The following is a 25,005-nucleotide window of genomic DNA, read 5'->3' on the forward strand; positions in this document are numbered from 1 at the left end:
ACGTGTTAAGCCACTTCTGTCAAAATTAATTCATACTGATCAGAAGGGATTTATAAAAGGTCGATTTATGGCAGACGCAAATCGTTTTTTACAAGATATAATAGATTTTGCAGATGGTAACAACAAAAACGGAGTAATTATTTTTTTACATCAAACAAAAGCATTTGACAGAGTAGAGTGGGAATGGGTCAATATATGTCTTGAAAAGTTCGGCTTTAACATCAAATTTAGGAAATGGGTTCAAACGCTTTTGGTTGGTTCAAGAACTGCTACACAGACAAATGGCTTTGTATCTGATTTTTTTCAGTATATCCCGTTCAATAAAGCAAGGTTGCCCGATTGCACCTCTGCTCTACATTTTACAAGCAGAGCCTATGGCTTGTATCATAAGACAAAATGAAAATATATGTGGTATCAAAATTCCTTCGCAAAAAGGAATTGCAATTGAAGCTAGGTTAAACCAATATGTTGATGACACACTATATTTTTTGTGAAGTTGAATCTTCAATCCCGAAATTTTTCAAAATCTTTCTATTTATGAAAAAGCATCTGAGCAAAAATAAATAAAGAAAAAACAACTGGGCTTTTTATTGGAAAATTGAAAAACAAAACCCCCTAAATTCAAAGAAATAAAATGGACCAAAAACTATGTAAAAACATTAGGCATTTGTCATGGGTACAATATAGATTTAAATGAACTTTGGATGTCAAAAATAAATAAAATCAAGAGTTGCCTAGAAATATGGAAATCGAGAGGTCTCACACTTAATGGAAAAATCCTCATTTTAAAAGCATATGTTATATCAAAGATAATTTTTGAAATAGAGATCAGAGGAATTCCGGATAATTACATCAAAGAAATTGAACTAATTATGCGAGATTTTCTTTGAGACGGCAAAAAACCATTGGTAGCAAGTAACACATTACTTTTCGATCGTGAAAACGGGGGTTTGAATATGTGTAACATAAAAAACATTCAGCAGGTTTACAAATAAAAACAATATTTAGAATAATTCACTCTGAATTACAAAACTGGAATTCAATTGGAAAATACTACTTGCAATCTCTCGATCTATTGTTTTCACAAACTTTTATGCTTTGTAAATGTTCATCCTTAGAAAATGTTAAAACATTATGTAACATGAGCGATTTGGAAACAACGAGATAAGATGTCGAGGGAAACCTATATTTTTTTTAAATCATTCTTAAAAAGTGACATTGTTTCAATGAAAGATATCTGGGATCCGATTCTGAATGATTTTATTACTGCAGAACATCTACTTACAAAATTGAAATACAAGCAAAACTGGATATCAGAATGGCATATTATCAAAGCTAGTATTCCTTTAAAGTACATTAAAGCTCTTAAAGAAAACGTCTATAGCGATGAAAAATATACGACTTTTTTGTCTGGTTTATGTTTAGTGAATAGTAATCGTAAAATATTAGATCAAACCAATTTAAAACTGAAACAAATATCATCTGTTTGTAAAAGAAAAAGAAATCTATTACAGGTAGAAAACAAATGGGAATGCTTGTTTGCGTGCGATATACCATGGAAAATGGTATGGGGTCAAATTTCAGGTTCTTTTTCTTCAAAAGTAGCAAAACAGTTTCAATGGAAATTTTTACACAACATTATATTTACAGAGCATAAACTCAGTCTTATGAAACAAGAGCTCGTCGAACACGAAATGCCCCCCTTGATGCATTTAGTAATTGCACAAGGAACAGAAATTATATGCTCATTGTAAACAAAAGTTCTACCATTCTGGTTTAATCTGACCTTGACCTTTAACCTATTTTACAGAGTGATCTTGGTGCCATCCACTGAGCCATTTTTGAATGTTCCAAATTTCAAGACTAGCTCAAGGTCAAAATCAAGGTCAAATTTAATTTTGGTACAAAACAATGTGTATGTGGTCCAAATTTGAAAGCTGTGGCTTGAGAAATGTGAAAGTAGGTCACTAGATCAATATCAAGGTCAAAGTTCATTTTGGTAGACAGAACTATGCATGTGCTTTAAACTTGGAGGCTGTAGCTTGAGAAATGTGAAAGTAGGTAGTAGGTAAAAATCAATGTCAAATTTCAATTCAGAACACAAAAATAGGCATGCAGTCCAAATCTGAAGCCTGTACCTTCAGAAATGTGAAAGTAGGTCACTAGGTCAATCTCAAGATCAAAGTTCATTTCGGTACACAAAACTATGTATGTGGTTCAAATTTGATGGCTGCAGCTTGAGAAATGTGAAAGTAGGTCACTAGGTCAAAATCAAGGTCAAATGTTATTTCGGAACACAAAACTATGCAAGTGGTCCAAATTTGAAGCCTGTACCTTCAAAAATGTGAAAGTAGGTCACTAGGTCAATCTCGAGATCAAAGTTCATTTCAGTACATAAAACTATGCTTGTGGTTCAAATTTAAAGGCTGTAGCTTGAGAAATGTGAAAGTAGGTCACTAGGTCAAAATCAAGGTCAAATTTCATTTTGGAACATAAAACTATGCATGTGGTCCAAATTTGAAGCCTGTACCTTCAAAAATGTGAAAGTAGTTCACTAGGTCAATAACAAGGTCAAAGTTTGTTTCAGTACACAAACCTATGCATGTGGTCCAAATTTGAAGGCTGTAGCTACAGAAATGTGAAAGTAGGTCACCAGGTCAAGATCAAGGTCAACTCATGTCAAGGTTCATCTTGCCACTCAAAACTATACATGTGGTCCAAATTTGAATGATGTAAGTTATGGACATGAAGATTCTAAGTTTTTCCCTATATAAGTCTATTATGAACCATGTGACCCCTGGGACGGGGCCAATTTTGACCCTAGAGGGATACTTTGAACAAACTTGGTATAGAACACTAGATGATGCTACATTACAAAATATCAAAGCCATAGTCTTTGTGGTTTGGACAAGAAGATTTTCTAGGTTTTTCCCTATATAAGTCTATGTAAACCATGTGACCCCCATGGCGGAGCCATATTTGACCGTAGGGGAATAATTTGAACAATCTTAGTAGAGGACCACTAGATGATGTCATATACAAAATATCAAAGCCCTAGGCCCTTTGGTTTTGGACAAGAGCTTTTTTCAAAAAATGTTCCTATACAAGTCTATTAAAACCTTGTGACCCCCGGAATGGGGCCATATTTGACCCCAGGGAAATAATCTGAACAATCTTGGTAGAGGACCACTAGATTTTGCTACACACCAAATAGCAAAGCTCTAGGCCCTACGGTTTTGGACAAGAAGATCAGAAACCGTTTAACTGTTCCTGGCCAATGTGACCTTGACCTCTGACCTAATAACCTCAAAATCAATAGGGGTCATCTGCTGATCATGGCCAACCTAACTATCATTTTTCCTGACACAAGGCCCAAGCGTTCTTGAGTTATTGCCCAGAAACCATTTTACTGTTCCCGGTCACTGTGACCTTGACCTTTGATATACTGACCTCAAAATCAATAGGGGTCATCTGCTGGTTATGACCAACCTTCCTATCAACTTTCGTGACCGTAGGCCTATGCGTTCTTGAGTTATCATCCGGAAACCGTTTAACTGTTCAGGGTCACTGTGACCTTGACCTTTAACATACTGACCCCAAAATCAATAGGAGTCATTTGCTGGTAATGACCAACCTCCTAATCAACTTTCATGATCCTAGGCCCAAGTGTTCTTGAGTTATCATCCGGAAACCGTTTTACTATTCAGGGTCAATGTGACCTTGACCTTTGACATACAGACCTCAAAATCAATAGGGGTCATCTGCTGGTGATGACCAACCTCCCTATCAACTTTCATGATCCTAGGCCCAAGCGTTCTTGAGTTATTATCCGGAAACGGATTTGTCTACATTCCGACCGACCGACCGACCGACATCTGCAAAACAATATACCCCTCCTTCGAAGGGGGGCATAATTATCAAACAGAATTTGTAATATATGCAAAGAACACAGAGAAACTTTAGTGCACCTGGTGTGGGAATGTCATTTTGCCAAAAATATTTGGACTCTTTTTAAATAAGAACTTGAACGACCTGTTTAGATATGTCAACATCTGTGATTCTGCTTTTAAATTTGCTGTTTGTTTCGGATATTATGATGACAGGCAAGTGAAAAATTGATTTATACGATTATATATGAAACAAAATGGGAAATTTGGACATATAGAAACAATTGTAAATTCAATAACAGCTATCAGTCAATAAGAAGCTTTTATAAACATCTAGCTAGAAAAAAAATAAAGAACAAATAAAATGGCACAATACTGATAATGAAAAACTACAGTTATTGATATCTCTTGAGTCCATGTCAGATACATATATAGACGTATAATTTTTTACAATGTTGTGTATGATAAAATATTTGTAAGCTTGACAAAAGAAACTTCGTCTAGTTTTACTTGTCATTTCGTTTTCGAACAAGTTCTATTTCACTGGCGAAGTAACTATTGTGTTCAATATATCACTAAATTTATTATTCATATGTTTGTATGAATTGGTTGTTTAATGACTTCTTTTATGGTTATTGTTTTGTAAATGTTCATACCTTACAAAAATAAATGGGGTTATCCCAAGTGGGAGTCCGAAAAAAAGGGTGGGGGGAGGATAATTCTACTTTTATTTGTTCAAGGGAGATAAAACTAAATGTGACCAAAAGTAATGCGCTAATTACTAATTATGTCAGGTTAGATGATTCTAGCTTAAATACTTTTCGAATTATAAGCATTCTCAATTTCGAACGGATGGTCGCACGGACGGAAGGACGCACACACGCACAACGCTAAATCTGTATGAAGGCGGGGGATAAAATTTAATAGGTAAATTCACTTGTGTTAAGCAAGAGATCTTAGTCATCAAAGACAACATTTTTAATTTCTAATCTTATATATTAATATTCATTTAAAATCGGATTTTAAATTATTAAACCATTTTATTTGATGTCCATATTGGATATCAGAGCATTCAGCACAAGAAGTGTAATTTTACTTTTTAGCCAATATAAGACCTTAACTTGATTACAGTATAATATAGAATACGATCAAATGAACTACCACAGTTTCAAATCTCTGCCGTTTATCTTACAAAAAAGTTGTTGACGAAGATAGAATATAGTTTAAAAAAGTAAAAAAGATAAATCGAGTCGTTTTACATCAATATCCGGAAAAATTCAATTCAGATAATTTGCCAGGAAAATGGTCATTAGGCAATTGCTTTTAACGTATGATTGATCCATCAGGAAACTGTAGAGAGTCTTATACTTTTATGACCTGTTACAAAATAATTGAATTACGTAAATGACACAATTGTTTCGTCTAATGAATATAAACGCTACCTATTTTTTCTTTTAATTGAATAGACAGTTCTCCCTCAATACAAGAAGTAATATTATTGCTAGATATTCCTAACAACTTAAATGTTCAATTGAAGACTAGAAAAGGGAAGTACAGCATTAAAATTAAGTAATTTACGTTACACCTTATTGGAGTTTGGTTTGCTATTTCTAAATAAAATGAATACCCAACCTAAATATTACTATAGTTGTTAAGAAATATAGTCTTTAGATAATGTCGGTGTATGTACGTTAAATAGACAATATGATGTAGCATCTGCTATCAAGAAAAACGTTGTAATGTTGTTATAAAGTATTTTCAAAACCAGGGAAACGTAAATAATGTTATTGTTTGTCCTCATAATATCTAAACTCTGGATGAAAGTATATGGTATATGTGATATTAATGTTTATCATTTAAATGTTCTGAGGTGTTCCTAAGCATTTCATTTTACTTTTTGCAAATACAATACGTTACTCAAAACATTAGTAGTATTTATTTGCTTTCTTCTGCAGAGGTATTTGTTGAATTTAGATTTGATTTGGATTTTCTACAAATAATTTAAATTTTCCGGAATTTGCAATTATAAACATAATTTTAATGACAATGCAACTATCATATACTGTCTCTCTGTACAAATTAGCTAAGTTCTGATATTTCATATTTTCTGAAAAATGGCCATGCAGCTAGCAACTTAACTTGTTAATTATCAAATAATAGCTACTTACCACCACAAACCATTCAAACAAAATGTACTAGGTATGTGTAATAGAACTTTGTTCCAGGGCACCTACAGAATTTGGCCATAAGCCTAAATGACTTTATAACGGTATTCTCAACAAACAAAATTAATTGATAACAGAATAATTATTTTACATTAATAATTTCTAATATCTTAGGATCGGAAAAAAGTCCGCGATTATAATACTTTATTTGATTATGATAATAACTGAACAGTTCTGTGTGTAATCAAATAATTTTGGTTGCGCATTTATCATCAACACATCACAGATCGAAATTCAATTTCTAACTAGCTTTGAATCTTACGCCAGTTCGAAGATCGAAATTCAACGTCATAACTTGCCGAATTTCAAACGTCTAATTTGCTGTCAAATGAATAAAATAGTACAGTATTCTGCTCTATTACCAAACACAATAGAGATTATCCATAGCTAATAGGAACCAAGAACGGCTTCCCATTGCCGTAAATATTTAGCACGTGACTGTTTCTCTGCACCAGATTTTATTTAGAACTGACAATTCGAGTTCTTGAACACTATTTAAAAAAAAATGTTTAGATTAGTCAAAAGAATATGACCAAAATGTCCGCTGATGTTGGTTCATAACATAATATCTTGTGTTCGTTTACCTAACAAACTTTCCTGCTTAACGCGCACAAAAGAGTCTACGTCCCCGTAAAGGGTTATACAGTCAAAAGATTGATAGATATATGGACCTACCTTGATTGTATAAAAATCCTTCCTGCTTTAATCCGCCAGTCTAACAATTTTAACACTGTACATCAGATAAAATAAATCACCAATCATTTATGATATTGCGTGGTGATATTTTATCAACATATCAACCTAAAAATTCTTTAATCATAACTGTCAATGTAAAACACAAACATGGCGGCTGTAGCCATTTTGTAATGATACTGAATACGTATGTAGTTCGTCACTGTCTACTTGAAATATAGACTCTTCCTGATTATAGGGGTGTTTTGTTTGCAATACATATATAATAAAATATAATGATGTGATCGAAGTGTTTAATAGCTTAGACGGTTCGCATGCGCTCGATGGTTCGATTACCTCTCGTACATTTTAGAAATGTATCTTTTTGTCCCCTGCTCACATCATCCTCATGCAATGTGCATCTTTAACAGAGTAAAATAAAAAAGTCACAGTTATCCCAACAAAATTCTTAAAGTGTGCCTTCTACGAGATATAACTACATAAAATGGTGGTACAAAGAATATAACAAATAAGCAGTTATGCATTTTACACAAAACAGAAGAGCAGAATGAAGATTCTCTGTGAAAACTTGCTGGACCAGCATGTATTTATGTTACGAAATATTTTCTTTTGAAATACACCGACAAAACGTGTCCAACTGTATTATGTTCACTCCCTAACTTGACACCAAGAGTTAAAGTAATATGCGCCACCTAACGATTTTCAACGAACTGTTATGAAATTTTGCCAAATTAAAGTTGACGATATTTCCGATTGACTGGTATTTTTTCCAGTTTTCTGTTATTCTCCATTTTGCAGCTGTAAATCTTCATACATGACCACTAACGTCATTTTTCAGCAGAGCGCAAAATGACGTACTTGACAGGTTTTTTAAGTAGCGTTTTTATATACAACAAAAATACGGCAAAAAATCTTTATTTTCAACTTTGTATTAAAATGATCTCTCCAATGATATATAATTTGTCAAGTTTATTTCGACGTCACATTGGAGGCAAACGATTTATGAACGCAAAGTACGTAAAACTGACGTCAAGCTTCACCAAAAATTTTGCGTAAAGACGCCCGTATTTAAGAAACTGCCGGATAGTTTTTTAAGTAAATTTGAACAAGCGTGCTAAATTTCGATTCCGTAAAAGAAAAATTGGGGGTCACCGTTTTAGATTTCGCTCTATTTACCCCCGCGTTTCTCCTACCCCCAGTTAAAATAACGACGTTTTTATACTTATTTCGTAAATTTCCATTAGTTTAAATTTAGTTTCTGTTTTCTGTTGGTGGATATAAATATACAAATAAAGAAATTATATCACAATAACGATACATTTGTATAATGAAGACGTTATTTCATGATACTCTTCAAACAGATGAATGTTTTCGAGAAAGTGTTCTATACATGACAAACAGACAGATTTTATTATAGACAACAACTTTGCTTAAGTGTCTGTGCAAAGTGTACTCACGGTTCTTTCTGAAATGAAAGAATGTTACGTTGTATTTTGAAATTTTGCCTATTTTGTTTATTCGCCGTGTTAATTTTTGAAATGCATATATATATATATATAATTCAATGGAACACCAGCACGTGAATACCAAACTACAATAATAAAATAGTGAGTTCGAACTCTAGTATTTTGAAGAGTGCGCAGTTACTGATTCCATCCTTACTTAGAAACAGTTAACAGTTATTCAGATTATGCATACAATAATCTAATGATGAAAGAAAGGGATTTGCCCCATAACTTTATTTAACACGTTTAAGGTGTTATGAATCACATGTACCTCCAACACGTTCACACTGCATAGTTTCACTCGTGGTACTTGACGCGCAGATACATTGATCCGTGCCTTTCAGCGGAAGTGTCAACAGAACAGTTTGCAACAAGTTTGAAAATGCATACGTGTTATCTTTTGTTTGAAGAGAACGATTTTAAACTTTTGATTAATATTGAGTACTTTAACAAAATACTTGTTTTGTTTATATATCCCGACAAAAATGTTACAAACTACACCGAGGACAGTTTGCGCCTGATACCAGAAGACGTAGGTTTGTACATGTGCTATATATCACGACAAAAATGATAAACGTCTGCTGTAAATTATGCAGTAAATTTAATAAATTTCTCACAAAACGTGAGCACGGCTTTATATATAATAATATATGTATTAACCCTTAGCCTGCTGCAGGCGAATTTAACAGCCTTTGCAAACAGCTTGGAACCAGATCAGACGCCGATTAAATCGGCGTCTGATCAGGTTCCAAGCTGTTTGCTACTCTGACAATATTTCTTCCAATTTTGGAGCAAATTGAATGAACTTTACAATTTTAGCAGACGACATTTCCAGCAGACGACAATTTATCTAGCATACTAAAGGTTAATTTAATTTTATACTACAGTCATGTTTTACAAACTCTCCATTTCATTTTCTGGCCACATTTGCTTAATTAAACTATCTACTGTGCACATGCATTCAATACCTTTAAAAACTGTGGCATTTGTATGGCTTGAACCTACGTCTTCTGATATCAGACGCAAACTTTCATCGGTGTAGTCTGTAACAATTTAGAAGACGATCTTAACTTTTATGGATGGATAGGTTTAAGTGACAGATTCTGAACAGTCACTGTAGTAGTATGAATGACATAAGGTAATAAAATATAAAAAGAATAGAAAATTAATGTGTGTAAGAAAAAGAATCAGTCTTTATATTTCCAAACTGCACTTTTAGCCTCGACAATTTATTGTTTTAATAGGACCTATATAAAACTGCATTCATTTATAGAAATAACTGCATTTTTATTAAGAACACACCGTATTCGGCGTTTTCTTATATACAATTGCATCTGGTCTTCGTCACAAAACTGCACTTCCGGCGAGGAAGTTCTAACTTTTGCCTGTTTCTTCTCCAGCTACCAGCTTGTGCACACGAGTCACGTGCAGTATTATTTTCTATAACGGTTCCTTTTGTCCCTATCATGCGTCCGACAGAATACCAAAGGAAAATAAAAATACACTCACATGGAACGATCCAGAACCGGCATGAATCATACCTGGAAATTATCAGTTCCGTGAATATAAATTTAAAACGAAATCTTAGATGAACACCAAAATATCAAGTAATAGAATCACTTAAACATTGACTATAAACATTTTGTTTAGAACTACAACATTTGATTTGTGTGTGCCCGTCTGTAATATTTTTCCATTATGTACAGCTTCTTTTTGCTGTTGGCCTACTTTGCAAATGCGTGGCTCTGAGGCTGTTTTTGGTGTTCTATGCTTCCGAGAAATCTACCCTTCCCTATTATCTTTTGTTTGTAAGATTATATTCACTTTTCTGCTTTTCGACAAATATTGTAAATGTTCTCAACTTTAAATAAGGTTTGTTTAAGAATTGAAGCTGTAACTACAAATAAAAAATCAGCTTAAGCCCGATGAATACGACTTTTGGCTAGAATGCACTTCACCGATACGCTTTAAAAATTTCCTGTTTCAATAAAAGGACTGTTTGTATTTCTATGTCATGTATAGGAGAGCATTTTCTCGAAATAATTCATTTATTTAAAAAAAAAATCATGAAATAATATCTTCGTTTTATCATTATTGGAATTTAATATCATTATATCCACAAGATAAACAGAAACTGAATTTAAATTTATGGAAATTTACGAAATAAGTATAAAAAACGTCCTTATTTTTACTGGGGATAGGGGAAGCGCCACGGTAAATAGAGCGAAATCTGAAACGGTGACCCCAAGTTTTCTTTTATGAAATCGATAGCGATTGAAATTTTGCACACTTCTTCAAATTTATTTAAAAAACTATCTGGCAGTTTCTTAAATATGTTGGTTTTACGTGTTTTGCGTTCATAAATCATTTGCCTTCGATGTGACGTCGAAATAAACTTGACAAATTATATATCATTGGAGAGATCATTTTAATACAAAGTTGAAAATAAAGAATGTTTCCCATATTTTTGTTGTATAGAAAAACGCTACTTGTCAAGGACGTCATTTTGCGCTCTGCTGAAAAATGATGTTAGTGGTCATGTTTGAAGATTTACAGCTGCAAAATGGAGAATAACAGAAAACTGGAAAAAATACCAGTCAATCGGAAATATCGTCAACTTTAATTTGGCAAAATTTCATAACAGTCCGTTGAAAATCGTCAGGTGGCGCACATTACCTTAATCTGCTAAGAAGCATATATCTTCTTCTAATTACTTGGGTAATTCTATAGATGCTTGGCCCGTACAAACCCCTTCATATGTATATACTAATGATGTAATTTAGTGTCCAGTCTCCACCGTGTTTAAGAACTAGATAGGAAAGGTATAAGCTTTGGCACTCAGCTTAGTCTTGGCAGTGTACGATCAATTACCAACTTGAAAAGTTAAAAGTGAGCGTTTAATTTGCAAACTTCATTTTTTTCAGTGCAGAATGTTCTTTTAAAAAATAGTTATAAGGAAAGTGGAGATGTACTTTTATTTCGTTTACACAACTACTATACAACGGCAGAATTGTGAAAATACTGGAGGAAAATAAAGTTATAGAATAGAAAAGGTGTAAAAGGTTGTAAAAGCATTCGTTAGCTTTACATTTAAGCTTTACATTAATAAATATGCCCTATTTTTGTGGACTAATATTGCGTTCCGAAAGAAGCACAATATCTCGTCTGCAGAATTCACCTACATATATACACTGAAATAGTTCACATGTCCGAATAAGGGCGTCAACTAACTCTTGGCGAGTGCGAGTTTGGTTATTGAAATATTTAAGATAGAAAAAATATTTTAGCATAATTATGTATAAATATGCAATATAAGCATACTTTGCCTCAGAAATCATGTATTGTATTATATTAATTTTGTCAAATATTTTCATATATATAGCCGGAACTCATTACAAATGCAGTATTATTACCTCCCTTTATCTATTTTGGTTGCACAACCAGGATAGATTGGAAGTACTAGTATATGATTTCAAAGCTATAAAACTTGCCTTTTGGTTCAGATTGTTAAAATATTTCAATATCTATCAAATGCAAATTTAAAATTAGAAAATATATTGAAATAAAAAGCAATAATCCTTTTTTTTAATACTTGCGTATCTAAGTAGAGTAATTACAAAATTCCGAAAAAATAATAAAACATATTTTTGATAGGGATCTAACTGTATGATATTGGTCCACTGTGCTCCTTAAATAAATCTCCTAACCTTTGTTTAAAACTATCAAACTCAGTGACAATAGATGTATCCAAACTTAAGTTATTGAAAAGAATGGACACTGTTTGGAGCCACCCGCCCGCCCGAACAATAGGATACCCTAGTCTAATATCAAGGTTTATCTGGCAAGCTGGGTGATAACATTGTCAATAGAAAACTCAGAGATATAGCACCCGGTATGTAAAGAACCAGGTTTTTCTGACAAGTTTGGTAATAACATTTTAAATAGAAAAATCAGAGTTACGGGACCTGATATGTAAACATTTTGTGTCATACTTCTTAAAGTCTGTTGTTATTAGCTTCAAAGAAATACCTGTATCGGTTCCAGAGATCGTTAAGAAAAACAATATAGGGACATGTTTTGGGGTGCAAAAACAGAAAGAAAAGGAAGATTCATAAAATAAGGTATGCAAACTTGTCTCATAATCTTGAAAGCTTGTTTTAAGTTTCAAACTAATATCTTTATTTATTCCAGAGATATTCAAGAAAAACAATACAGAAATGACGAGAAAGGATATTTTTGAAGGGAAACATGGGGAATTATTTTGTCAAAAGAAAAGTAAGAGTTATGTAACCTTTTTTGTGAACGTGTCTTAATTATCTTTGAATTCATTTTTCAAAATCTTATCTGTATCGGTCCTTAGACATTCAAGAAAAAACAATACATGTATGACGGGATGGGACACATTGTGGAGTGTAAAGAGGGAAATAATTTTTTTCAAAAGAAAAGTCAGAGTTATTAAGTCTGGTATGTGAACTCGTTTTATGCTCTTTATAGTACATCTTAATTTTCACAATAAGATAAGTATTGGTGCCAGAGATAAACAAGAAAAGCTTGTTTGGTGTTGGTATAAAGGTTGTTACTTATTCCTTTTAAGTAAAAACAGAAACATTCTTCCATTATAATTTCAAAATTTGCTAAATGACAGGATTGAGCCTTTCCTATGTCATCACAACTTAGAACCCGACCGTCTAGCATCCTCTATCCGATCTGAAATGAAAAACACAAGAAATATTTTGCCTTTAATTTTTGCGTTATTGTTGCCCAAAAATCTTCAAATAAATTGGGCGGGTCGCAAGATTTAAGCTTTCGCGATACATATTCATATACAACAATCATATATTACAGGTTTTTTTTTTAATGTGAAGTACAACACTGTGAATCTCAATATCCAGGTTTTGAAAGTCCAATTCTGAAACTAATCACTTATGTTTGAAAGAATAAAACGGGCATGCCTCTATGGATCAGAATCACAAACTTTCTTAGTTAAACGTCGGTTTGCTGTAAATTCTTTTTAGAAAAAAACTTTGTTACTGAAATTTGCAGTAAATTTTGTTATTATAGGATCTATCTTCAAGAAAATTTCTGATGAAAGATTGTCATACAAAAAATAGATCAAACAGAAAGCGTAGTATTTCAGAAGGAAAACAGATTCAAGCGTTCAAGAAATGGATGTTCATAAATACAAAAAAATGTAAAAATATCTTCTGAATCATAAACCAGTATAAGTTATCTTCATATCTCTTTCTGAAAAGTTTTGTTGACATAACACTTACAATTACAGACAAATCAACATACTTTCTCACTTAATAATTGACACAAACTTTTCTTATACTTTATAAAAATATCTTACACGAAATGTAAACTATGACTTGTGCTTCCTAAGGCACATGTTTTAAGTGCATTGTAATGAGTTATAACAAATGTATCCGGCTTAGTGTTTATTATGCACTTAAAACACATGATAAAAATAAATGCACACTTAACTGCAATGATGTTAAAGGCTTAAGGACAATGACAACAGCCAAACAGGAAAAGACTCTTAAAATGACTATCACCAACTTCTTGTCGGGGAGTATAAACCGGTGCAGTAGCGCAAAACTTCACTGTAAAATCCACACAGTGTTCTTTAATTACAACGCATTGTAAGTAAAACTGTATCACTTACGAGAGTAACTGTTATCACAGAAACGCACATTTTAATGCTCATTATAATATGCTCATTTAAAGTGATATATATCAAACCCACGAAATTGTACAGTATGTCCTGAATGGCTTTGAATTTTTATAATTGTAATGAGGTTGCGGGTGTTCTATCAGAGTTGGTGGTTCAAAATGCTTCGTACAGGCCCCGTGCCCAGTTTTGGAATTCTGTGCGAGTTTTCTTCTCCCTCCCCCCCCCCCTCCAGTGTTTTACGCATGCTTCTGTTTGAATTATTTAACATTATTTTGTAGTTCAGTTATATTTCAGAATCTGTCTAATTCTTTAAATACATGTTTAAGAGTGAGACTCATTTAAATAAGAGTTTCACTTTGACAGATATAGGAGAAAGATTTTACCAGATAAAAATATTTCTGAAGTCAGAGAACCGAAGGAAACAACAAAGCTCAACAGGGGACATTTATCAAACTAGTCCGTCCATTGTGGTGATCGCAAAACATGAAAAGCGTGGCGGCCAGCTGTTCAATATGTCTAAGAACAATATGATAAAAGTTATTTAATATGAATTAAACTGCATGGAGCAAAGTTTATATTAAAACATTTCAAAAGATTTTTTCCTACGTTGATTGAATAAATAAGAAATAATATATGTGATTTTGTGATTTGTCGTTGAATAAAATCATTGTTTGGCATTTAGATGCGAAGGAATTTAATCACGAGGGCACAGCCCGAGTGATGTTATAATATGCATCTTAACGACAATGGATTTTATTCAAGATCAAACCATTATTTGAGATATATCATTTCGATATTTACACGTTACCAATGATTATTAAGTACATCACTGACGACATCCATCCAATACAAAATGTATCTAGGTGTACCCGTCTTCTGTCGGTTTATTTTCCAGCGCGCCGCTATGCCTTTTGACGCTTTGACGTAATAATTTGTGACATCAGAAAAATGAATATTTGCAAAATAGCACACAATTTTCAGCCTTCTTTGTTTAATAGGAAAACAAATCGGGTCGTGTTAGAATATGTGATATCAAATGAATTACAGAATATAAAACTGAGGCACCAAAACAACACAATCGAAAATGCCGAATTATATTATTAATGGGCAAAATTGTCAAATACGTTTCTGGAATTCATATGCAACATAAGGATGTATCCCAGCAAAGTGAGCAAAGTTAAACATTCTCAAATCTAACGGTTTCAAATTTAACGTTCAAAATACTCAAAATACTAGAGCTGTTTTTGAGAAAAGTGAATGTCTCCCATAATTGCCTAATCATCTGAATAGTTATGCATCTGAGTAAACCATGCACCAATACATGTATCACTGGCATCTGTGTACAGAGTGATTTTTGGTAATTCAAGGGTCATAATTCTGAATTGCCTGGGCCGATTTGACTAGTTATCGAACTTGGCCGAGGACTTATTGGCAAACACATTTTATTCAGGTTTTGTGAAGATCGGAAGAGAAATGTTCGACTTAGAGTGCGGAGAAGTGTGTACAGAGCGATTTTCGGTAATTCAAGGGCCATAATTCTGAAGTGCATAGGCTGATTTGGCTAGATATCGAACTTGGCCGAGGACTTATTGGCAAACACATTTTGTTTTAGTTTGGTGAAGATCGGATGAGAAATGTTTGATTTAGAATGCGGACAAGTGTGTACAGAGCGATTTTCGGTAATTTAAGGGCAATAATTCGGAAGTGCCTGGACCGATTTGGCTAGTTATCGAACTTGGCCGAGGACTTATCGGCAAACACATTTTGTTCAAGTTTAGTGAAGATCGGATGAGAAATGTTTGACGTAGAGTGCGGACAAGTGTGTACAGAGCGATTTTTGGTAATTCAAGGGCAATAATTCTGAAGTGCCTGGGCCGATTTGGCTAGTTATCGAACTTGCCGAGGACTTATTGGCAAACACATTTTGTTAAAGTTTGGTGAAGATCGGATGAGAAATGTTTGACTTAGAGGCGGACAGAATTTGTGACAGACAGACACACACACGGATACACACGGACACACAGACAGACAGGAGTAAATCAATATGTCTCCCACACCACTGTGTGGTGGGAGACATAATCACTTAATAAGCTGTAGGTTAGGACTTCATTAGCCACACAATTAGATCACAACTGTATCCTAATTAATGTTAGGTATGCATTTGAAATATTCGTTTATATAAAAACTACTGTACCTGTAACTCACCTTATGAAATCCTTGAGTATTTTGTATCTTTTTAAAAAGAAAATCTTTCCTCACATCTGCATAATTTTCTGTAAAAAAACGAAGTTAGATGCAGGAAACAAAAGAAAAATTATGATAGTCTGACAAACTGATTGCCTTTTGGAAGTACATTTTGTTTTGGTTTTCCGTTCTGTCTGACATAGTCTCCAACAGTTAGCAGAAAACATAATTATAAGAGGACAGTCAATCACGGTCTTAGTTTTCGCTAACGTAAACTTGAACCAGTACCAGCGAAATATATATTGATCAAACATATTTCTCATTGTAAAATTACCCGTTATTTTGGTAGAATCCAAGTTGGACCTTGCATTGGTTACTATACAAAATGTCATTATTATATTTTGAATATATACTGAGTGAAAATACTATTATTATTTTAAATTATGATAATATTTTGATATTTATTAACGGCAATCAAGTAATTTTAACAAACACAAATATTCCAATGCAACTGATGTGATGTCAATGTTCTTCAGGGTAATACATTGACTACAATACGTATGTTTAAGGGCATATAAAAACATGGTAGTGTGGCTCGATGTAAGTTGACATCCGAGACTAGAACGTATTTCATATAAAACTTCTATAGTATAATACGAAAATAATGGCGACTAGATATACTTCGTTTTTCTATTGAAATGTTTAACTTCAACTAGTCAGTCACTTGTTTGACGACTTCTTTTGTCCGTTACATCGGATATCTTCGCTTCCACAAGCAGCACAAAACACCGTGCACGATAATCGAGCACTATTATATCGACCACTCTGATGGAACATTTACCATACTTAAGAATTTATTGGCTGCACACTTTCCTGTCAAATGATAACATGTCATAGGGTCACATCAGCTGCTGGTCGATTGTGTATTATGTCCTTACTGGCATTAACTGTCATATTTATGTCAATAGTCTTATATGGGCGATTCCTAACGACCTGAACAGACGCGTTGTGTACCAAGACATGGTATAGTGCAAGCAGAAATACATTCGTATCGTCGGCTATGACGGATCTACCCCGGTTAGTCTCATTTGCAAAAAGAACCATTTGTAAAGCTAGGATGTTTTTCGTCTCTTCGAGTGTTGTGTTCGTCTTTCCTAGTCTAGGTCTGACTCTTCACCTGTGATGACCAGCGTTTGTTTTATACCTGTGGTATGAACTGTGTGTTCATTGACAGATCATCACATATGACAGAAATCAGCTGCTTCGTATTTTCTGGTACTGTGAGGATAGCTTTCTGTTGTGACAGTTGCATCACTGTTGACAAATTGTGTATTTGACAGGATATTGCACTCCGTACTACTCTCGTATCCCTTTTTGTGCTGAAAGGCCGGTATAGGTCCGTCTAATACAAGTAATGGACCAGGTTTCATTCGATACATTTTCTGAATTTCTTGATGTGATCTGCGAAGTTCCATTTGCTGGCCGATGAATTATGTAACAGATTGCCGAACCATCAAAAACAACATTCTCTATCTGTTTGAAGGACTGTCTGGCAGATGATCGCCTGTAATATTTTTAGTCAACTGTGGCTTAGACTTGGCAATTCTAAGTTTCTCCGATTCAGTAAACATAGACGTGGGAGCATATATGACAACTTATGAGACAAAACCTCTTTTAAGTCGACGTCTCAGGAACTAGCTTGCAAACCAATTACCCTAGAGTAGATTATTTCTGTGCCAAAGACCTTGCAACACCTTCCCTCAAAAACCTCACTGAAGCAGTTTGCGTTGGAAGAGAAGCTGACTTAAAAGAGGTTCTGTCTTATGAATTGTCACCCGTTCCCACGTCCATGTTCGTAGAATCGGTGGAACTTAGAATTGCTAGGTCTAAGTCACAATGACTTACAGACGGAAGTGTTCGCCATAAGATGTCTGCTCAGATCATAGCGGATTTTTTCATTCAAGACAGAGCCGTTATTAACATTAACGCGATGGTTGATACCAGCAAGGACATAATACATGATCTACCAGCAGTTCACGCGTTACCTGGATGTGGCATGTTGCCATTTGATTGGAAATGATCCAGCTCTCAGGTTTTTAAGTATGGTAAATTTCCCATCAAAGCAGTTGGAGACGATTCAGCAAATCAGGCAGATGATGCTACAGAATCGACGGCATTTGTTGCCTTTTGTTATGGCATCAGCGAAAAGAACACAATGTCAGGAGCTAGTGTTGCAGCCTGGGGCAAAAGGTTGGAAAATTGCCCGCACCTGTCCCAACAATATGCTCACTCCCACCAATAACAGAATCGTAACCAAGTGCATTTCCAAGGTTGTGTGTGGAAACACGCTGTGGATCCGCATCTGTTGGAACTTGACTCAGTCGACTATGGCGACTGTACGAAAATAGGACATGTTTTACAGCTGTAAAACGTCTGTAAAAGACCTGTATTTTAAAATTGCAGCTGTAAAAGACCTGTCAGTGGAGAATTACCAGAAATACAGTTGAAATTTACAGGTGTAAAATAATTGCAGGTCTCAATAATACAGCTGTAAAAAGTTTAGTCGAAAGTTACAGCTGTAAAATGGTCATGTCTAAAAATTACAGCTGTAACTTTTTTTGGTGGGAAACATGAGTACTGTCAGCCATCTTTAATGCATTTTGGCGGGATATAACTGAAATTCACAGAGACATCACATCATCTTAAATATTGGAATTTTAGCCATTATGGAGTAAGTGCAAATGTTCAATTACCTAATACAATTGTAAAAGGACATGTGTATGCACATGCATTAACAATTTACTCTTTATTTGAAACTGATAAGTTTAAAGGAAAAATTACAAAATTGTCATATGTTTTCATGACATAGAAAGTTTTATAAACAAGATATGATGCATAGTTTCTACTTTGTATCCTAGTACTACTCTTTAACTTTGCAATTACTATACTAGAAACATATTTCATATCGTTCTTTACTTACTAGATCATTTATTTTGCCATTTATGTAGTAATTGCTACCCTTTCTAGAAAATTACAATTCATCCTAAAACATTTTTCTACTTCTGATTTCGTCCCTTAAAATAATGTACTCTTTTTCAAAGCCTGTTATATTTCTACAGCTGTAACTTTTAGGCATATTTACAGCTGTAACTTTTTTATTTTTACAGCTGTATTTGCATAATTCGACCTGTTTTACAGTCGTTTTACAATGTAAATGGAAATCTACAGCTATAAAATCAATGTTGTTATATAAAATCTACAGGTGTAAAATTGAGGTTATCATGACTGTAATTTTGAATAAAAATACAGGTCTTTTACAGCTGTAAAATTTCGTACAGGGGGTAGACGAAAATTGAAGAACTCTAGCCGTTGTCAGTGATCATGGTGCCTGAAAATGGAAAACACACAGGAAATCCTCATATTGATAAGGGGTTCATGCCACATTCCAAAATACAATGTCGAAGTAACATTGCTCTATTGTTGTGCACGGTGTTATGGCTTTTGGATGCCAGGATATATTAGTCCGAGAGCTCACGGACTTTTATTGCAACAATAGAGGCCAAAAGAAGTTCATACTTTTTTGGAAACAATATTTCATATCCTCCATGAAAACCCATTTCTTAAGTGTCAAAGCCGTGCCTATCTATATTTTGTTCACTTATGTTTGTGATAGGGGAGGTAAAACTCACTTTTTAGAATTTAGGGGGTAGGGTAAAGTTTACGTCTACCAGTTTTTTCACTGTTTAATTACAGTAACTATCTGATTGTCAGTAAATATATATATGTCAACCAATGTCAGCAAAAAGAAATTCATCAAAAAGGGATGAAGGGCAAACTTGATATTTAAGGTCAAAGGTCAAATTTATGTACAAATAACAAAAATTGGCATATTTGAAATTTATTTTTATTCTTAAAAATTAGTTTATTATCATAAGTCACTCAGTTTAACTTATGTCAACTTACTTATGTGTATATATCAGCCAAAGTCAGAAACGCAAATCTTATTGCAAAACGTCAAAGACAACCCTGATAATTGAAGGTCAAAGTTCATTTTCATGCAAAAATGTGAAAAATGTTCCCTTTACTTTTTTAATCTGTTTAATATGTATTCACATTATTAGTCACTGAAGTTAATTCCTTTTAATGTCTGTTTGTCATGCAAAGTCAGCAGTGCAGATTTAACCCCAAAACTGCCAAGGGTAAAGCTTATATCAAAGGTTAAAGGTCAAAGTTGTGTGAAAGATTGCATGAATAGCTTCCTTTTTGAAATATAAATGCTAGGTCTAATCATTATTAGTAATTGCTAGTGATTTATTTTAATGTATATATGTCCCACAATGTCAATAATAAAGATATCGTCTGAAATCAGAAAAGTTCAAATGCGATATTAAGGATCCAATGTCATTTTTCATGTAAACGAATGAAAAAAAATGGCTCTTTAACTTTTCGTCTTGATGATAATATCTTGTCGATATTAGTCAACGGTATCAGTTCATTTTAATGTATAAATGTTAGGCGATGTCTAATATGCACATATAATTTCAAAACATTCAAGGTCAAAAATGTGAAATATGTTGCAATAATATCACCTATTTGTGATAATTTTTATTGTTTATAAGTATTTGTTTTGTCATTTTAGTAACTGATTGTTGTTCATTTTACTGTATTTATGTCAGACGATGTCATCGAAGAGAAAATAAGTCAAGGTCAAACCTGTTATTGGAGGTCAGGGGTCACTTTTGTATAAAACAAATCACAAAATGTAGCATACTTACTCATTACTTTGTTCAAAATAGCTTGTTGTTATAATTCACAGTTAGCAATTCACTTTAATGTATGCATGTCAAGCAAGGTTAGCAATGTAGGTCTTATCCCTATAAGTCAAAGTCAAACCTATTATGAAAAGTCAAAGGTCAAATTTGTGTAAGAATTCGCAAAAAAACAGCAATTTTGCAATGGTTTTTCTTTATTGTGTAGGTTATTTTTGTCACTACTAGTAAAACAGATCATTATTCATTTTAGAGTATATATAACAGACAATATCACTGTCAAACTAGTCAAGGTCAAACCTGACATTAAAGGTCAAAGGTCATTTTCATGTAAAAATTCAAAATACAGCATTTTTAATTTCTTCTTCGTTAAAAATTATCTTGTCATTTTGTTCATTGAAACTAATTCTGTCTTATGTTTATATGTAAGTCAATGTTAGCAATGCAGATCTAATTTCAGAAACAGTGATTGGTAAAGCTTATATCAAAGGTAAAAGGTGAAATTTGCGTGAAAGATCACAAAAATAGCATTTTTGCAATTCTTTTCATTGTTTAAAGGTATTTTGTCATTATTAGTAGCTTATGGTTATTCCTTGAAGTTTCATACATGTATATATATGGGTCAATGTCAACAATGAAGATATCATAAGACATGAGTCTAGATCAGCCCTGATGTTAAAGTTTAAAATTCATTTTCGGGTAATACATTCAAAAAATAGCACTGTTTCTTTATTTCTTTGATGTTAATTCACTTTAATGTTAACCTTTACTTACTTACTTCCTTTCTACGTTCCATCTTATTATGGCCGTTTTATATCTTATGATTAGATGCGGCAATGAACTGCATCGTATTCTGCAGGTCGCCGGTATCTCCCCACAGCTTGGTCTCAAATGGAATGTCTGTTGGCCAAACTATCTGGCGTGATTCTTCCAGATAGGAACAACTCTGCAGAATGTGAAACGGTGTTTGTTCCTCTGATCCGCACTGACATTTAGCTTTCTCTACAACAACCAGCTTCTTCATATGTTTCTCAGGCCACAGTCTTCAGTGCGCAGACGGAAGACAGTTAATTGGCTGTGCCTGTTTAGCTTGTGTAGACTGTCCTGATTTGGCAAGTAGCCTCCATTTATGTACTTCCAGTCTGAGGCAAAGCTGTTCTTCCACAGAAGAAGAGTCTGAGTCTGAGCTTCTCTGTATGAAGTTTGAAGTTGGGGCTGTATTTTCCTGGTTGCTTCCTTCGCAAGTTTGTGTGCAGCTTCATTTCCAGCTATGCCCACATGTGCAGGAATCCATCGAAATGCTACATTGTTGTTCTCAGACAGGAGATTGATGTTTTTTAACAGCTGTCTGATTAAGTTGTCTGATGGACCTGCTGAGACAGCCTGAAGAGCTGACTCTGAGTCTGTTAGGAATATATTGTCCCTTTTCTCCTCGCTCATACAGTTCGAGTGTCGCCGATGTGAGGGCTTGCATCTGGATCTGTAGTTGGAGCATATCTTGCCGACTGGATGAGTGAGGAGCTCTCTGAAAATTTGAGGTAGGCATCACTCTCAACATTCTGAACTGCCTTTTCCACCGATCCATCGGTATATGCTTGGATCCAAGAGTTTGATGGATAGCGGTTATTGATCATTTCTAGCGTAAGAGATTGTTAGTAAGCCTGATGTTGCTTTCCCTTTTCTTCTACTGCTGACACCTCCAATCTGATCTTGGGAGCACATTGTCTGGGAACCCATTCATTGGGCTCGAGCGGCTCTGCCTCTGTGTACAGTTCTGCTGCTTTCCCTTTTTGCAGTTCTTTGACGATGTGGTTGAGACTCTGTCTTTTCAGTCTGTTCCTGGTTCTGCTCTCGAGTTTTGAGTGGAGTGTGTGGGATAGTAGTCTCTTTGCCTTCTCTGCATGCACAAAAGCTTTGTACTCTTGTCTGTTGGCTGTCTTTTCCATTTATTTTATTGGAGTTGTTTTCATTGCTCCGGGATTATCCTCAGACCTGAAATTTAATCTTGTCCAGTTTATCTTTACTGGTTTTGGAAGCAGGTACCAATGAGGTTGATGCATACTCTGCTATGGGCCGTACGTTGCCTGTGTAGACTTGCAGAGGATCTTTGCATTTGCTCCCCAACTTGTTCCAGCCAGTCTTTTTTTCATAATGGCGAATTTTTTGAAGGCCCTCTCCTTTGACCTTTAATGTCAGATTTGACCTTGACTAATTTTTCATTATTATTTCAAGAATGATATCCTCTGTTATATATACTTTAAAATGAATAATAATACAAAATGTTTTAGTTAATAGTTTTGAAATACCCTCAAAAAATAAAGAAAAATCATCGCAAAAATACTGTTTTTTGGCTAATTTTCACGCAAATTTTGACCTTTGACCTTCGATAATAGGGTTGGCTTTGCCTTATTGGATAAGACCTACATTCCTGACCTTGCTTGACATGTATACATTAAAATAAATTGCTAACAGAAAATTATAACAAGAGCTTCTATTTTTGAATAAAGTAATGAGTAAGTATGCTACAATTTGATCTTTTACACAAAAATGACCCCTGACCTTTAATACCAGGTTCGACCTTGACTTAATTTCTCTTCCATGACGTCGTCTGACATATATATACAGTAGAACAACGATCAGTTACTAAAGTGACAAAACAAATACTTTTAAACAATAAGAATTATTACAAACAGGTGATATTATTGCAACATTTTACTTACTTTTTCGACCTTTGACCTTTGATATTATGGTTGACCTTGAATGTTTAGAAATAATATGTGCATACCAGACATCGCCCAACATTTATACATTAAAATGAACTGATATCGTTGATTAATATCGACAAAATATTATTAACAAGAAGAAAAGTTAAAGAGCTATTTTTTCATTCTTTTACTTGAAAATGACCTTTGACCCTAAATATCACATTTGAACTTGTCTAATTTTAGACGATATCTTTATTATTGACATTGTGGGACATATATACATTAAAATAAATCACGAGCAATTACAAATAATGATCAGAAATAGCTGTTATATTTCAAACAGGAAGCTATTAATGCAAATTTTCACACAAATTTGACCTTTGACCTTTGATATAAGCTTTACCCTTGGCAGTTTTGGGGTAACATCTGCACTGCTGACTTTGCCTGACATACAGACATTAAAATGAATTAACTTCAGTGACTTACAATATTAAAAACGTAAGAAAAAGTAAAGGTAACATTTTTCACATTTTTGCATGAAAATGAACTTTGACCTTCAATTATCAGGGTTGTCTTTGACGTTTTGCAATAAGATTTGCGTTTCTGACTTTGGCTGATATATACACATTACATAAGTAAAACTGAGTGACTTATGATAACAAACTAATTTTTAAGAATAAAAATAAATTTCAAATATGCCAATTTTTGTGATTTGTACATAAATTTGACCTTTGACCTTAAATATCAAGTTCGCCCTTCATTCCTTTTCGATGAATTTCTTTTTGCTGACATTGATTGACATATATACATTTACTTACAATCAGATAGTTACTGTAATTAAACAGTGAAAAAACTGGTAGACGTAAACTTTACCCTACCCCCTAAATTCTAACAAGTGAGTTTTACCTCCTCTATCACAAACATAAGTGAACAAAATATAGATAGGCACGGCTTTGACACTTAAGAAATGGGTTGTCATGGAGGATATGAAATATTGTTTCCAAGAAAGTATAAACTTCTTTTGGCCTCAATTGTTGCAATAAAAGTCCGTGAGCTCTCGGATCATATGTTGTTACGAACAAAAAATCGTTAAACAAATGACTGAAGTTGAACATTTTAAATACAAATACGACGAATATCAAGTCATCGTTATTTTCATGGTATACTATCTAGTCATCGTTATTTTCATGGTATACTATAGACATTTTATATCACATACGTTCTACTATCAGGTGTCAACCTATCTCGCGTCACACCACCACGTATTTTTATATACCGTTTAAACCAAAACAATGAGTGATATATTAATTGTAGTCAATATTTTGTTTGTTTTTGTATTGCATCAGAAATGTATAAATGTGTT

The 25,005-nt window shown here is 34.0% G+C and overlaps 2 protein-coding genes across 3 annotated transcripts in view; both read right to left on the reverse strand.

Moving 5' to 3' along the window:
* The window catches only part of LOC123532160 (uncharacterized), a 45,361-nt gene extending 38,378 nt beyond the window's left edge, over positions 1 to 6,983 (reverse strand). For both annotated transcript variants that reach the window (XM_045313533.2, XM_045313526.2), the window contains exon 1: positions 6,788 to 6,983. The gene's annotated coding sequence lies outside the window, so the exon portion shown is untranslated. The remainder of the gene's footprint in view (positions 1 to 6,787) is intronic.
* Positions 6,984 to 12,802: 5,819 nt separating this feature from the next.
* Positions 12,803 to 25,005, reverse strand: part of LOC123564793 (ferroxidase HEPHL1-like) — a 34,608-nt gene continuing 22,405 nt past the window's right edge. The window contains exons 14-15 of the mRNA XM_045358620.2: positions 16,190 to 16,257; positions 12,803 to 13,017 (exon numbers count right to left, since the gene is read on the reverse strand). Coding sequence (XP_045214555.2) covers positions 13,009 to 13,017; positions 16,190 to 16,257 — 77 coding nt within the window. The 3' untranslated portion in view covers positions 12,803 to 13,008. The remainder of the gene's footprint in view (positions 13,018 to 16,189; positions 16,258 to 25,005) is intronic.

Source organism: Mercenaria mercenaria, chromosome 1 (assembly GCF_021730395.1).
Source record: "Mercenaria mercenaria strain notata chromosome 1, MADL_Memer_1, whole genome shotgun sequence".
NCBI lineage: Eukaryota > Metazoa > Mollusca > Bivalvia > Venerida > Veneridae > Mercenaria > Mercenaria mercenaria.